At 49.5% G+C, this 16,190-nt stretch overlaps 1 protein-coding gene across 6 annotated transcripts; it reads left to right on the forward strand.

Annotated features, from left to right (window-relative positions):
* Nucleotides 1-1,566: 1,566 nt before the first annotated feature.
* On the forward strand, nucleotides 1,567-15,796 carry tdrkh (tudor and KH domain containing). 6 transcript variants are annotated; one of them, XM_086196014.1, is made up of 15 exons: nucleotides 1,634-1,688; nucleotides 2,655-2,795; nucleotides 4,266-4,429; nucleotides 4,507-4,598; nucleotides 5,933-6,134; nucleotides 6,369-6,508; nucleotides 7,052-7,349; nucleotides 7,433-7,599; nucleotides 8,719-8,888; nucleotides 10,018-10,082; nucleotides 10,206-10,357; nucleotides 10,443-10,553; nucleotides 11,035-11,089; nucleotides 15,174-15,253; nucleotides 15,335-15,796. In XM_086196014.1, the coding sequence occupies exons 2-14, from the start codon at nucleotides 2,731-2,733 to the stop codon at nucleotides 15,227-15,229; spliced, it is 1,737 nt and encodes a 578-aa protein (XP_086052140.1). In that variant the 5' UTR covers nucleotides 1,634-1,688; nucleotides 2,655-2,730; the 3' UTR covers nucleotides 15,230-15,253; nucleotides 15,335-15,796. The 6 variants fall into 6 exon arrangements, with proteins under 6 accessions (XP_086052141.1, XP_086052142.1, XP_086052143.1 ...); XM_086196013.1 differs by having other exon boundaries at nucleotides 1,639-1,688; nucleotides 8,713-8,888; XM_086196015.1 differs by lacking the exon at nucleotides 2,655-2,795 and having other exon boundaries at nucleotides 1,567-1,688; nucleotides 8,713-8,888; nucleotides 15,335-15,774.
* The last annotated feature ends 394 nt before the right edge of the window (nucleotides 15,797-16,190 follow it).

A 16,190-nucleotide genomic window follows, 5' to 3' on the forward strand; every position in this document is an offset into this window, starting at 1 on the left:
TTAAAAGTGAGGAATCCTCTGCCAACTGGCTAACCTAGAGCAGGTGCCAAGTTCCTGCCACAGAACTACTGATGTCCTTGTATAACGAACCTATCAGGTTCATGAATTTCTGACCAAAACCAAAGTATTTGCTTCAAATGAAGGGGCGCTCCACTGGAGGGAGGCCTGGTAAAAGTCTCGGAGGAGGATGACCCCTCCTCTGACCTGACCAGAATCAAGCAGGGCCAAACCAGTCGTGTGCTGGGTGGTCGAGCGCCCGCCAGACTGCGTTTCATCAATAAGATGAACCTTTTTCATTCTAGCTGCTCCACATCCAGAGAGTCATTGATGATCAGTGTTGAGAAGCGGCGTTGCTGGGTTGTCAGGTCCCACTGGGTGCCGGCTCCTGTCCCTCAACGTGTTCTCGCATTTCCTGAAACGACAAACATCTGATCTCCTAAGAACTGGTAGAGGTCAGCAGTGAGCCCATCAGAACCAGGGCCTTTGTGGAATGGGAAACTCGAGCTGACCGCATCAAGTTCCTCTCATTTTAAATCAGAATCACACATTTCTCAGGACCTCTGTTGTCCTTCCATTCTCTTCCATTAATTTACAAACGTAAAAGCAGAAGGATGTCGTCAAGTTTGGGTTGTAGAAGCAACAATTTCTCCTCCTCTTCACTCGTCAGATCCACCCACAACCTTCTAGCTGGGGGGCCACCGTCATGACCACTGCTCCCCCGGGCTGCCTGTTTTTCTTTGTCCTACAAATCAAATTCAGTTATTTCAGTTCTACAGAGGTCAGTTAAAGGAGCTTTGGAACTTAAAGCTTGGTGAGTATCAGCAGAGAGCCAGGAGTCGATTCTAGATTTACTGGTGGAGCAGTGGTCCTCACTGTGGCCCCCCAGCAAGAAGGTTGTGGGTGGAGCCCTGGCTGGAGCATGGGGTCTTTCTGTGTGAGTCTCCATGTTCTCCCTGTTCCTGCTGGGTTCTCTCTGGTACTCCAGCTTCCTCCACAGTCCACAGGCCCTGCCATGGACTGGTGACCTGTCCAGGGGGAAGGCTGCTGGGATAGGCTCCACCCCCACCACCCTCAACAGGAGAAGAGGGAGAACATGGAGGGATGGATGATGGAGGGATGGAGGGATGGATGATGGAGGGACGACCCAAGTTAAAATACTTAACTACTTTCCATCTGTTTTGAAACCAACCAACTTCAGGAGGAAACAACCTCAGGGCGCCAGTCCCAGCGAGGACTCAACATTTGTGCTTTCACTTAAGGAAGGACCTGTGTGCCTCCATCACCACTACACAAGTACCTCATACTTCATCAGCTCACTTTCGCACTAGTTATTGAAATGAATGTGAACTCGACCAGAACCAAATACACCTTTAGTTGACCTTTCAAAGTAAAAAGTAAAAGCCGTCATTGGAGTCAAATTTCTGGATAAAACATACAGGAAGCAATGAAGGGGGAGGCCTCATAATAATAATAATAATAATAATAATGATAATGAATATAATTATTATTATTGTTGCTGTTGTTACATCATCATCAGCAGCATCATCATCGTTGCTCCTCTTTGGTATCGTCTGCAGGTGAAAGTGCCGTTTCCGGTCTCCTGTGAGCTTCCGCCGGCGACTGACAGAACTCGGCACTGACGTCCTCCGCCGCGCGGGGTCGAACCTACACCGAGGACGGGTGGGTCAGTAAGTGTCCAACCCTAGTCTCCGCAGCCATCGTGGAACTGGACCGTGTGTCGGTTTGCCGGCGCCGCGTGTTCCGGTGCTCGCGCGCCGTGATGCTGATGCTAGCTAGTTTGCTAGCAGCGGCTAGCTCGGACTAGCTTGACTAACGGGGGCTCGTGGGGGGGAGGGTCGCGCTTGTTTGGACGGCTACTGAGACCCAGATGATCGATTCGGGGTTCCTGCGCTTTGTGTTGACGGGGGAACGTGACGTCCGCTGCAGTAACGTGACGTCAGTTCACGTAAACTAGCGAAGGTCGGTGGAGGAGGTTCACCGAGAGACAAGACAGCGAACTCCGTTACAATCACGAATGAAGGTCCACGGCTCAGTCATGATGGTACCGGAACCGGGCCACTGGTCCAGCTCATCTGGAGCTCAGAGTGTCACGTCGGTTCGACCTACACGGTTGATTGACAAGTGACCTCTGAAGCCCTCAGCGGCGCGTGCAGGTATAAATCCGTCAGTCCTTCCGAATGATTGATAAACGGAGCTGACGGGCTCCATGGCACTGAAGCCAGGAAGATGAAGGGTTGTTCTGGTAGGCCGGGACAGTGTTGAAGTATCCGTGTGATGACTCCTCCACACACACACACACACACACACACACACACACACACTGCTCTGGTACGTGTATCTGGAGTGATTAATGTGATCTTAGCAGTGATTGATTCGATTGTATCGGGGCTCAACTAATATCGCCTGAGGGCCATGGTTTCTGGGCGGAGCTGATGTGGTGCAGGGCACTGACAGGAAACAGGCCTCCTCCATAGCCATGGTTCCTCTGTGGTCCAGTTCTAGGACGCACTGGTGTGACTGGTAGCAGATGAATGTTAGTTTCTCCCCACAGCTTCTCAGGAGGCCTTCCTGCTGAACCTGTCCTCCTCTCCCGTCTGTCTGTCTGTCTGTCTGTCTGTCTGTCTGTCTGTCAGTTGTCTTGAACCTGAATATAAACGAGAGAGCTGAGGTTGGAGAGGATTCGTGTCTTATTGTCACGATTCTCCCAAGATGGATGTTGGCGTGTCCAAGTCCCACGTGTTTGTCGGCTACAGTCCCAGGGCCCTCTTCTCCCAGTGAGCCAGCGTCTGCATGCTGCTGGTTTGTGTGTGTGTGTGTGTGTGTGTGTGTGTGTGTGTGTGTGTGTGTGTGTGTGTGTGTGCGCGCGCATGCTCTGTGCCTCTGTCAGTTCACTTCCAGTTCATTCTCCTCCACTGTGTGAATGGTGGTAAACAAAGAAAGCAAAGAGGATTGGGTCTCAGTCTTGAGTCCTGAGTGAAATGACTGGAGGTCACCTGACTGGAGGTCACCTGACTGGAGCACAGCATTCTGCCCTGCCGTGTGTTAAGGCCGAGGACCCTGCAGTTGGCTTGTGCCAGTGTGGGATGTGGAATTGCCCTAAATGCGTGATCATTTAGGGGCTTGTGTCTGGCTGCTCTGGCACGTGTTTGCTGGCTGATGTGGTCTGGGATGGCAACTGGTCACATGGTCAGAACGTCACGCTGTGGTTCTCAAAGTGGGATCTGGGACGTCCTGGAAGGTCCCGAGCAAAACAAGCGTCACTTCTATAAACCCCTGAATCTGCTCCCGTCCCCACTCACCTCGTTTTCTCTGTGGTGTCTCGTTCCTTGGCGGCAGGAGCCCAGACTGTCCTGCTGGGAGCAGCACAGCTCAAACGACCACGAGCAAACACACCGGCCCTCAGTCTGCATGCCTCTGCTGCTTCCATTTCTCTGTGGGGGGATGTGAGCACCAAGAGCCCCTCTTATTTTAGGGATCTGCCGTATTTAAAGTTCATCAGCAGTTATTTTCATCGTTAACGCGTTTTTGAAGATTGGGCCTGGTGTTGCGATTATTTTCTGGAGTCTCGGGTACATATTTTTTTAATATATTGCGGGCCAGGTTTTGCTCCAGGCCCTAGTTTGTCCAGCCCTGCTCTTTAGAACCAGCGTGATCCTGGCGCTTAGTGGGGAGAATAAAACTCAAACATGTGACCAGTGGTGGGAAACTGACTCATACAGAACCATAGTTACATCCTTTATCAGACACTATTGACAGCTTTGTCACATCCTGCAGTTTGAAATCTCCTAATTTAGAGCTCCATTGGTGTTCGTTTACCTGCCAGGAGGCCAGTTGAGAATCCGTGTTTGCAGCGTCGAGGTCTGATAAGCTCAGCTATGGAATGTTTAGGAACAGCTGTCAGTGGTCACCTGAGAGAACAGTCACACGGCACAAGAGTCGTCGATCGTTCAACAGAAGCCTCCTTGCTTCCCAGCCCGTCTGTTACAGAACTCATTTCGTCGTTGTCTTCGATGTGTTGATGTCACATTCAGAACAGTTTGAGAACTCAGGCTGCCTCTTGCTTCACTGTGCGTGCTGCATGACTGCCTGGCCGAGCATCGCCACTGGTGTCCTGGCACCTGCAGGAGAGACGAACGCATCTGTTTTTGTAAAAGCGCCAACGTGACCGTGAATGCCTTCAAGGTGTGACTCCTCTGACTGCCAACACCAGCAGTGGAAGGAAGACGTGTCTGGTTTGTGTCCAGGTGGAGCCTCCCGTTGGGTGCACGGCGCATCATGGACGCACTGAAGGAGGGTCACCAGAGCAGCCTGAGCTCCAGCAGGATGGTGGCTCTGGCTGCAGGGCTGTCTGTGGGCGCCACGGTCGGCTACATGGTCTATCGCCACATCAGCAGCACCACCAGCAGCAGTGAGCATCTGCTGGTCCATCGACACGTACAGCATCCATGTCTGGCTCTGAAGGTGACTCTATGTTTGGTTTGACAGGTGAAGGTTCCGAAGTTGAAGTGTCCAAGATGACTCTTCCTTTAGAAGTCTACAGGAACTTATCCAGGTACCAGGCCAGGTTTTTGGACATGGTGAGTAGCTCAAATGCTCTATGAGGTTGAATGAGGCTGTGACATGTTACCCTCAAGGTAAAAAGCACGCTAGGTGTCATGTTGGTGGCATCACTTCTGTCATCACGACTAACTCTTGCCCAACCAGAGGCAGAGACGCCGGTCGTAGTTCATAGTCCTGTACCAACCAGTCCCCATCCACTCAGCCTGCACTACGAGGAGCCCTGCTCACTCGGGGAGGAGTTAAAAACCTTTAGGTCCTGTTCACTCCTGCCCCTAAGATCTGTCCCGATGGATCTGATCTCTGGGGGTCAGCCTCAATATCAGATGTGTATCCTGAGATCTGATCGCTGAAACCACATCCAGAGGCGGTCTGGACCACACGGCCATGTTCGTTCAGTGGTGGGAACACAGACGTGTCCTGGTCCTTACTGAAGGAACCTCGTCATCTGGCGTCCTTCTGTCGAAGCAGAGATACCAGCGCTGAGCACGCCAGCGAGTCGTTCCACCTCTGACCAGGGGAAATGCTCAGAGGGAGAGTTTCTGTTACTGTTACTGTTACTGTTACTGATGCAACGGACATCTGAGGCTGTTGGTTTGCTGTGAACAAGCATCGTGAAGTCTCACCGGCTACACAAACGCCTTTCTACCATCAGCTGATCTGAGGTGTGGAGACAGGTGGGAACTCACTCAGCAGAGCTTCCTGCTAGTTATCAGACCCCACCAGGATGGACTTGATACCAGGTGTGATTGGGACCTGAGCCACACTTGCTCCATTTCCCCAGAAACAGGAAGAGGCTGCCACCATGGTGACATCGGTGTTTTGAAGCTGCTAGCTAGCTAGCTAGCCTGACGAGGGCTTTAGTAAACCTCATCCAATAAACCACCAGCTGCTGTGTGTGTGTGTGTGTGTGTGTGTGTGTGTGTGTGTGTGTGTGTGTGTTCTTGTACTTGCTACATAGTGAGGACTAGAATACATATTTAACCAACAGAGTGAGGAACTTTTAGCCGGTCCTCACATCTTCGAAGGGCCTCTGAAGGTCAAGACTTGGTTTTAGGGTCGAGGTTAGATTCAGGTTCTGGTTAGTTTTAGGGTTTAGGGTCAGGGTTAGGGTCAGACAGTCAGTTGAGATGGTTAGGTTTAGGGTGAGGGGCTAGGGAATGAATTGCGTAAATTAAAGTCCTCACAAAGATTTAAGGACAAGGGTGTGTGTTGATGCTGCATGTGTCTTCAAGACTGCCTTGTGATAAGTTGGAGACTTTTCCAGATCTCCATCAGCTGGTCGTTGAGCTGTGATGTACTGATGCCAGTCAGGCGGGCTAACCCTGATCCCCTCTGTGTCCTTCTGCTACAGGTGACCCAGAAGTCCGGAGCTCAGGTCAGGGTTTTGGCTGATTGTGGGGAATCGGGCTGCAAGACGAATGTGTCTTTCCTGCTGCAGGGTTCTGAGGAGCAGGTGATGTTGGCCCGCTGTGTCCTGGAGAACCTGGTCACAGACAGTGAACCAGTGTCTGAGGTTCTGGACGTTCCTCAGACTGCCTTTGGCCGGATCATAGGTAACTTGCCAGTGCAGTTGATTCTCATCCCTCTCCTCCATCCAGTTACCTGTAAGCACACATGATTGGCCCTCTGAATGACTCAGGGTCATTTTGGGACATTTGATCTGAACATCATGTGGCCTTGGTTACATGAGGCAACCATTAGTCGTTGTTGAACTTCTCAAATGTAGATTGTAGATAGACTGTGTGTGTGTGTGTGTGTGTGTGTGTGTGTGTGTGTGTGTTTTGCAGGCCGTGGTGGTGAGAGTCTGAAACTGATCACTGTGACTACTGGGGCCAAAGTATCTTGTTCTAAAGAGAAGACCCAGGGTCCTGGTGCAAAGGGCAAGGTGACGATCACTGGGACCAGACAGGAAGTGAAACAGGCCAAGGTGAGCAGGACTCAGGGGAACAACGAGGTCTCAGCACTACCAGTTCATTCACAGCTTTAGTAACGTCTCAAAACTTTAGAACAGAGGGAGACTTGCTGTCTGCTGAGAGGCCTCCGTCTCACTAGTCCTGATCACTGATCCGCTGGCCAGGTTGTAGCTGTGTGGTAACACAGTTAAAGTTTGAGACGAACTCTGCTCCATCTATCCAGACCTCCACTGAGGTCTGCTCTTCTTCATTTCCCCCCTTGTTTGGCAGTAACTTCCTGCCAGACACCAGCAGCTCTGTTGGTTCGCTACCAAACAAAGCTTTGTCCCTGTGGTTGTTGCTGATGTGTGTGACCTGGTTTCAGAGGCTGATGGAGAAGAACGTTGACGGTTCAGCCTGTTTGCATGAATTGAAACTAGTTTGAAGTGAACCAGACGACACCAGAAATCCACCCAGCACAACAAGTCACTCCATGAGTGCTTGGACACGTGGGACTCTGGCAGCCAGTTGAGCACCCGGGTTTTGATCTTTTACTTGCCTTTCTAACCTGGTCGTAGGAGCTGATTCTGGAGAAAGTGAGAGAGGACATGCTGGTGAGGACAAAAATCTCCCAGTCATCCGCCCTGCGTCAGAAACGTGGCCAGAGAGCAGACAGCGCCGGGACCGACCCACCACTGGGCCTGAACAACAACGGCCCCTGTCCCCAGGAAGAGTTAAAGGAGTCTGTTCTTCAGATCAATGGAAAAACTAGAGAACCAGAACCTGTTACTGTCAGGGTGGAGCAGCAGGAGGAAGAGGAGGATTGGGACGGGAGTACCTCCACAGACTCACTCCCTGAAGTGTCCAAGTTTGAAAGTGAGTTCCTGACTTGACTCTTACTATCCCCCAAGGACAATTGTTCTGTCCCCTCATGGGATTGTTCTGTGTTTGGTATCCAGTTCCCAGCCCAGACCTGAGCTTCCAACCTGATGAACATCTCGAAGTCTATGTTTCTGCATCAGAGAACCCAAACCACTTCTGGATCCAGATCCTGGGGGTTCGCTCCATCCAGCTGGACAAACTGACAAAGGAGATGAACCTGTTCTACAACAGCTGCAGCTCGACTGTGAGCACTAATCATTTATACTCTTTAGACTGTAATACTGAACACAAGGAAAAATTTCTTCTCCCTTTTTCGTCGCTGCTGTTGCAGGATGTGCTTGCTGATGGAGAATTGTTGGGTGGAGGTTCATTGAAGGAGGGAGGTGCTGGACCTGCTCTACTTGGAGAGAGTCAGGAGAGAACTTTGGTTGGGGTTTGGCGCCACACAAATAAACCTGACTTGACTTGACTCCCGTAAGAAACGATAAAATTCTGAGAAACAGGCTTTTTATGAGTTAATGAAACAGCATCCTGGTGTGGTCATGTCTGCTGGGGGGCGGCTCTGGGTGTGCAGGTGTCTGAGGAGGTGGGGGTCCTGTGAAGACCAGTTAGTGCCTGATAGCAGCTGATTCAGGTCAAAGCAGGTCAAATGCTTCGTTCATACTTTTCCAAAGTGAAGATGGACAGAATGTATTCAGCTGCTCTGGTGTTTGTGATAGATGTAGCCTGTCCGAAGACGCACTGGGTCACACTCTCTGCTCGTGTCCTAAGATCATCCCCTCATGCCAGGAGATCTCTACTTGGTATCTATGATTTACAAAAGGAACCGGACGCCCTGGTCGCCCTGCTTGGCTGCTCTGAAGTTTCTGCAGCGCTGCCACAGGCCGTCCAGCTGACCCCAGTGTAGAGTATGTAGAGGAGGAAGGGAGAGCGACCAGCGCGCCTTGCTCCTCTAGAGGGCTTGAAAACAAGGATCAGGGAAGTACTTCAAGAGGCCTCGATGCAATTTTACAAAATACTTGAGTGGCCCTGGCGCCCAATCATCAGATCTTTTGCTGAGGCTGCAATTGAGGATGTTTGAATTTGAAGGATCATGTTATTTGATCAGTTTGCATGATCGATCACCAGCCAATCACTGATGTGGGCAGTCCCCCGTCAGCTCGGGCGGGGCCCGCTCTCCTGCTTCGTTCCAGGGGCTGATTCTTACGGACTCGGTCTGGCTGTACATGTTGTGCCTTTGTTTGTTTTTGTGTGTTGGGTTTGTTTGTTTGTCTGTAAATCAAACATAATAATGATGATAATAAAGAAAGAAGGAAATGCTGCCTCCTGGGAGTAAGCCCAGCATCCTGTTGTGTAGGAGCAGAGGGTGGAGACCATTGTGATGGGGGATATAGTGGCTGCTCCATACCGAGACCACGGCACATGGAACCGGGCCAGGGTACTGGGAGTCCTGGCCTCCGGTCTGGTGGATCTGTACTATGTGGACTTCGGGGACAACGGGGAGCTGCCCAGAGACAGCCTGTTCCGTATGAGGTGAGAACCACAATCCCAATATTGACCCTACTAACCCGGACGAGTTGCACTAGTGTCCTGGTGTGGTTCCCCAAGACAGATCTGATTGCCACCGCTTGTTCTGAAGTTAGTCATTGGTTCTTGACCGGTCCATGGTTATGATGGTCCTGCTAGAGCCAGCATGGCCCTTCTAGGTGCAGGTGTAGCTGGTGGGATGGGGGGCCAGACGGTTCCATGGAGAACACAGAACAGTCTTTCAGACAGAAGGTGCATGAAGCTGCACATAGCAGATGGAGTCAGACAGGAAGTCAGACAGGAAGGACATGTGAATTCCTCTATTTTCAAAATAAAACACCAGGGGTAAACTACCAATGGCTTCAACAGACAGAAAAGGACCAACCAGCTACGCTACATCCACGTGATGGAAACTCCTAAACCAGAGAAAATGATCCAATCAACAAAGTCTCAACTGTTCTCTCAACTGCTGTAACAGACGTGCTCATATGTTCATAGCGTGTTCATGCATGTAAATCATATTGGTGTGCTTGTTAACATCTCCTCATATTCCTTTCTACAGTAAAAAAGTATATTATTCCCCGAAATTTCTTCATGTGCTTCTCGGGGAGAAAAGGAAACGTCAGCCGAAGGGAGTCACAGCCAGTGCTGAGTCAAGCTTTACTCAGGAATGTTGTTCTTTAGGGATTTTCAAAGGCAGTCGGAGAGAACGCCGTCCTCCTGGCTGCTTCATTGCGTGTAAATGTGACGAATGGCTGACTTTCCCTCTGCTTTTCAAAAATCAAGAGTCTTGATTGTCATGATGAGAACATAGCAAAAATAGGGCAGGCTCCTGGCTCAAAAGGCACACATTTAAATACCAGACATGTCAATAAAACACTTATGAAAATATAAATATGGAGCCTGATGTATCTAGTAAATAAAATAACTTAGTGCAAGTCCCTGTCTATGAGAGGCTGAGTGTGAGGGGGGAGGAACTGGTAGACCTGAGATGTGTCGGAGAAGAGATTGACTCTGAGGTGACCATCGGTGACGGAGGCGGGGCGGCAGGCAGTGTTATGATTGGCTGGGACGCACAGCTTGTAGGTGGCACAGCTGAGGTGCTGACAGCTTCTGCTCTTGCATAACATTCCAGGAGTGACTTCCTCAGCCTTCCATTCCAAGCTATTGAGTGCAATTTGGCAGGAGTCAGACCAAAAGGTAACTTACCCACATTGTCACTCACTCGATGTTACAGTCGAGGTCTCATCATGGCGTGCTTTATTCTGAGACCTCACCGATGATTCGTCTTGTTTGTTGTAATCGTATTTACCTGTTGTCCAGGGGAGGTGTGGTCAGAGGCAGCCCTGGATGCCTTTGAGCAGCTGACTCACTGCGCCTCTTGGAGACCCCTGCAGGCCAAACTGTGTAGCTACTCTCACTCTGAGATCTCCTCCTGGCCCAGTGTCAAGCTCTACGACAGCAGCCAGGGCAAGGTCCGCCACTGCTTTAGGTCCTGGTAATCTGAGTGTGCTCTGCTTTCTTATATCTTGTAACCAAAGTCAAATTTGTTGGTCCTAGACTGTAGATATTGGTGAGGAGTTGGTGCGGCTGGGCCACGCTGTCTGCTACCAGGAAGTATTGAATGGGAGGGCAGAGGCGGGCCATCTAGGCTGTCTGCAGAGGATGCTGGTGAGTCTCTGATCACCAAACCACTGCTGACTGGCCCACTGAACTCAGAGAAGCTTCAAAATCTACATCATCGTGCTTGTCAGTCACGAGGGGTTAAAGTGGTTGTGTGTTTTACCTCTCAAATACTCAGGAGGATGTTTCTGTCCACCTGAATTACTTCCTTTGACTCCAGAATGCAGGGCCTCGAGTATTTAGCTTGGAGCTAACGGAGACATCTCAAACTCTCCAGGTCATGATCCGGTATAATCCACGTCTTCTTTATCCAGCCGTTTGATCATTCATCAAACAAACAAGCACGGCTGAGGACAAGCGGCAAACGAAAAATTAGAGTTTGATTTTCTTATCAAAGTGTTTGTGGAATACCGAGCAAGTGGAAGATGGGGACATGGCCAAGTGCAGTGACTGGGAATGTGGCTCTTTGTTGTGTGGATCAAACCCAGTGCAGCGCCTCACTGAACTTCCTTCCTGTCTTGTACTGCAGGATGATGTGATAGGAGCTTCATCAGAGCTCAGCCTCTCCTGCATCAGCTTGTCTGGTGAGTACAGTCGCAAGACAGCACAGCTCCACTAACATGGTCGACAGACCAGCAGCGACACGGCTTCCTCAGTACGGTTCGTCATGCCGGGTCCAAAGTCTGCAACAGAAACACCTGGATCTGAGCCCCGAACCTGGCATGACAGGTGGACTCCTGAGTCCATGTGGCACTTGGATTCAAGCCCTTTTGAAATGGGTTGTACTGGTGGGCAGAGAACTGCAGCGCCTCCCAGGGGGCAACATCATTTCACCAGCAGCACCGCTGGAGGACCCACACAAGCCTGGACCCCAACCTCAGAGGTAGAGAGGCGGAGTAGATGAGAGGAGCACGAAGGCACGCCATTAGTCAGGATGTCGCATATCTCGATCACACGTATGACGTGGAGGTAGTGGGAGGCATGTGGTGCTAGACAAGGTTTACCGAGTCCTCAAACCAGGTCCAACATGAAAGGCCTTCAAGATGGCCGCTCCACTTCCTGTGGCGTTGATTTCCCTGCAACTGACGAATCGACTCAGCTAAGATGATGATGGTTGGCTGAAATGATGTGGTACATGACGTGGTACATGACGTGGTACATGGTGTGGTACATGATGTGGTACATGATGTGGTACATGGTGAGGTACATGATGTGGTACATGACGTAGTCCATGGTGTGGTACATGGTGTGGCACATGATGTAGTACATAATCTGGTACATGACCTGGTACATGATGTGGTACATGCTGTGGTACATGATGTGGTACATGGTAGTACCTGCTGTGGTACATGGTAGTGTGGTACATGTTGTGGTACATGGAAGTACCTGCTGCAGCACATGGTAGTACATGCTGTGGTACATGTGGTTGTACATGATTAAATACATGCTGTAGTACATGTTGTGGTACATGTTGCAGTACATTGTAATACATGTAGTACATGTTGTGATACATGATGTGGTACAGGCAGTGTCCATTATTTGTTATGGGATGTGGTCCGTGATGTGGTACACGATGTATTACAAGATATGGTACACGATGTGGTACGCGATGTAATACACGATGTGGTACATGATATGGTACATAATATAGTACATTATGTGGTACATGCTGTGATACATGTGGTACATGATAGTACATGCTGTGGTACACGATATGGTACACATTAGAGGTCGACCGATATGGGTTTTTCTAAAGCCGATGCCGATACGGATACCGATATTTAGAAGTCAGAGTCAGCCGATGGCAGATATGAGCTGCCGATTTTTTTGGGCTGATTTTTAGGGCCGATATGCTATAGTATTGTCCTTAATTGGCATGCTAAAATATCATACTAATAAGAGGACGCACAACACTTGTGTGTGTGAGTGAGTGAGTGAGTGAGTGAGTGAGAGAGAGAGAGAGAGAGAGAGACCCTCGCTGCCTCGCTGTTACACAGTGACATTACTCGGAAATACGACACGAAATAAAAACTAAAGTAAAGCGTTTTCATGCTTTCTTTCTAATTAAACAAATTAACGCGTTAAAGTCAAGTTTTGGTCGAGAAAATAAGGGAAATTTTCCGATGCCGACCGGGGGGGGACGCGCGGCGCACGGCCCGCTACTTCTTATAATGCGCGTTGTTTGGGGGGGGAGGGGGGGGGGCTTTATTCATTATAATGAGGGGGCGGGCGGCGGGCGGCGACCGAGGCAATGTTTCTGTTCATTACACGGACCGCGGACTAGATACTCCGCCCTGGCTACTGCTGGTGGTAATTCTCGCGAGGCTAGTGACGGAATTCAGTTTGGAGAGACACTAGAATGTTTTTATTTTTAAAAATACGGGAGATTTACGGGAAAATACTAATACGGGAGGAGGGCGGGAAAGAAGGGTGAAAAACGGTAGTTTCCCGGCCAAAACGGGAGACTTGACAGCTATGAGCTAGCAACGTTTCATTTTGAGCAGAAAATGCTATTTGTTTTTACTTTCGCTAAATGAAGCAACAGATTACAACTTATAATGAGAGCAAATATATGACTTTAGGACATTGGAATATAAGAATTGAAGCCTTACCTGTTGGCCCTCTGGTTCTGAATGAATAGCGCTGCGCCGGGTCGTAAATAGCTGCCCGCAGATGTGCCTGACTGAACATCGGCACGACCAAATTAAATAATCGGCCGATGCCGATTTACTAAAAAAATAGCAAGAATCGGCCGATTTAATCGGCCGGCCGATCGATCGGTCGACCATTAGTACACATTGTAACACAGTGTGGTACATGATGTAGTACACAATGTGGTACAGGTTATGGTACATTGTAATACATGCTGAAGTACATGGTAGTACATGCTGTGGTATATGCGGTGGTGTATGGTTGTACATGCTGTTGTACATGCAGTGATGCATGATGTAGTACATGATGTAGTGCATGATTGCTACATGCAGTGGTACATGGTAGTACATGATGTACATTCTGTGATACATGCTGTGGTACATTGTAGTACATTTTATGGTACATGATATTACATGCTGTGGTACATCCTGAGGTAAATGGAAGTACATGTTGTGGTACATGATGTAGTATATGCAGTGGTACATGGTAGTACATGCTGTGGTACATGGTAGTAAATGATGTAGCACATGCTAAGGTATGTGTTGTGGTACATGCTGTGGTACATGGTTGTACATGCTGTGGTACATGCCGTGGTACGTGGTAGTACATGCTGTGGTACGTGGTAGTAAATGCTGTGGTACATGCCGTGGTACGTGGTAGTACATGCTGTGGTACATGCCGTGGTAGTATATGCCGTGGTATGCGGTAGTACATGCTTTGGTTTGTGGTAGTACATGCTGTGGTACGTGGTGGTACATTCCATGGTACATTGTAGTACATGCTGTGGTTCGTGGTAGTACATTCCATGGTACATTGTAGTACATGCTGTGGTACGTGGTGGTACATTCCATGGTACATTGTAGTACATGCTGTGGTACGTGGTAGTACATGCCGTGGTACGTGGTAGTACATGCCGTGGTTTGATGTAGTACATGCTGTGGTATGTGGTAGTACATGCTTTGGTATGTGGTAGTACATGCTTTGGTATGTGGTAGTACATGCTGTGGTACGTGGTAGTACATTCCATGGTACATGGTATTACATGCCGTGGTACATGGTAGTACATGCCACGGTACATTGTATTTCATGCTGTTGTATGTGGGAGTACATGCTGTGGGACGTGGTATTTCATGTTGTATGTGGTAGTACGTGCCGTGGTACATGGTATTTCATGTTGTGGTATGTGGTAGTACATGCTGTGGTACATGTTGTGGTACATGGTAGTACATGCTGTGGTAGTACATGCCGTAGTATGTGGTAGTACATGCTGTGGTATGTGGAAGTACATGCTTTGGTATGTGGTCGTACGTGGTAGTACATGCTGTGGTACGTGGTAGTACATTCCATGGTACATGGTATTACATGCCGTGGTACATGGTAGTACATGCCACGGTACGTGGTATTTCATGCTGTTGTATGTGGGAGTACATGCTGTGGTTCATGTCGTGGTATGTGCAAGTACATGCTGTGGTACGTGGTAGTACATGCCACGGTACGTGGTATTTCATGCTGTTGTATGTGGGAGTACATGCTGTGGTTCATGTCGTGGTATGTGCTAGTACATGCTGTGGTACGTGGTATTTCATGTTGTGGTATGTGGTAGTACATGCTGTGGTACATGCTGTGGTACGTGGTAGTACATGCTGTGGTACGTGGTAGTACATGCTGTGGGACGTGGTAGTACATGCTGTGGGACGTGGTAGTACATGCTGTGGGACGTGGTAGTACATGCTGTGGGACGTGGTATTTCATGTTGTGGGACGTGGTAGTACATGCTGACAGGTAGCAAACATGGAGCTTCAGACTGGTGTACAGTACTAAAGTACTGTTCAGATATTTGACTTGTGGCTGTACAAAAACCCAGCTGTTACTTGTTACTGCGTCAGACTCTCAGTACCTCTGGAGCTTGGACGGCGTCCACCATCTTGTAGCTGGAACTCAGCCAATGTTTCCGCTGCGTTCGTGACATCATGGCTCCTGATGACCCTGGCTTAAGTGTTTCTCCTTTGATCTCAGAAGCCGCCTCAATCTCAGGAAGCGCTGATGATGTCATAGAGGACGAGCTGCTCTGAGACCAAAGACACGTCCAGACCAAGGTACTCATTGTGAAATGTCAACCCTGGTTGGAGGTTTGTGTGCTGCTATGCTACGTCACCCTCTGGTTTTGTCCTCCTCAGCACCGACCGCCCACTCCTCAGAGGAGGAGCTCCAGCGTCCTGAAGCCTTACTGACACTCCTGAAGGTTCTCCAGCCAGTTCAGGAGGAACCCTTCTGTTCCACATCTCTGCTGTTTTCCTGCTTAACGTGTCATTACTATGTTACGTGTTCAAGAAATGAAGACTAGACAGAGATCTAGAATGCTTATCATTATCATTATTATTATTCTTGTTATTCTTGTTATTATTATTTTAAAGCACTGTGCTGTGAGTCCAAGGACCCAGAATGCAGCTGTTTGAGGCCAACCAGGCGTCTCCGTCCTCCTGTGTGCTGAACAAAAGGCCTCATCGGTTCCTACAAGTCCTAATAGGACACGTGCAGTGTTACTGAATGTGTTCAGACGAAGACGTGGCCTCTGTCTTTAGCGAAGGACGAAGGGAAGTATTAGTTTGTCTTCAGAGTGTCACGGACTGCAGGAACTACAATAAAGGCTTTATTTTGAGTGTGGGGAGAGTCTGTCCATCCACAGAGACACTGCTCCTGCTGATGGACGCCCGTCTCTGGGCTCATCTCACCGACCTGTCGCTCGTTGTGCGATGGCTCCAACCCTGGCACCGGTCTGAGCCCTGGATGCTGCTGGGTTTGTGTTGTGCGTTCTGGGTGTGTTCAGCCTCGTTTGATGTTTCGACGGCGCCGTGTTTGTATGCGGGAGCAGCAGGCAACGATGAAGCACTGGGAGGAGGTGGAGCAGGTGGAGCAGCTGGAGCGAAGGAAGAACCCAGAACAGATCCTGGAACTCATGTCTCTGAAACATAGCGTTCTCATAACCTAGACCCTCTCCAGGTGTCCACAGCAGAGTCAGTGAGGCCTGTGGCC

Source organism: Aulostomus chinensis, chromosome 23, assembly GCF_037954235.1.
Source record: "Aulostomus chinensis isolate RoL2024-O1b breed Wild chromosome 23, RoL_Achi_v1.0, whole genome shotgun sequence".
NCBI classification, from domain to species: domain Eukaryota; kingdom Metazoa; phylum Chordata; class Actinopteri; order Syngnathiformes; family Aulostomidae; genus Aulostomus; species Aulostomus chinensis.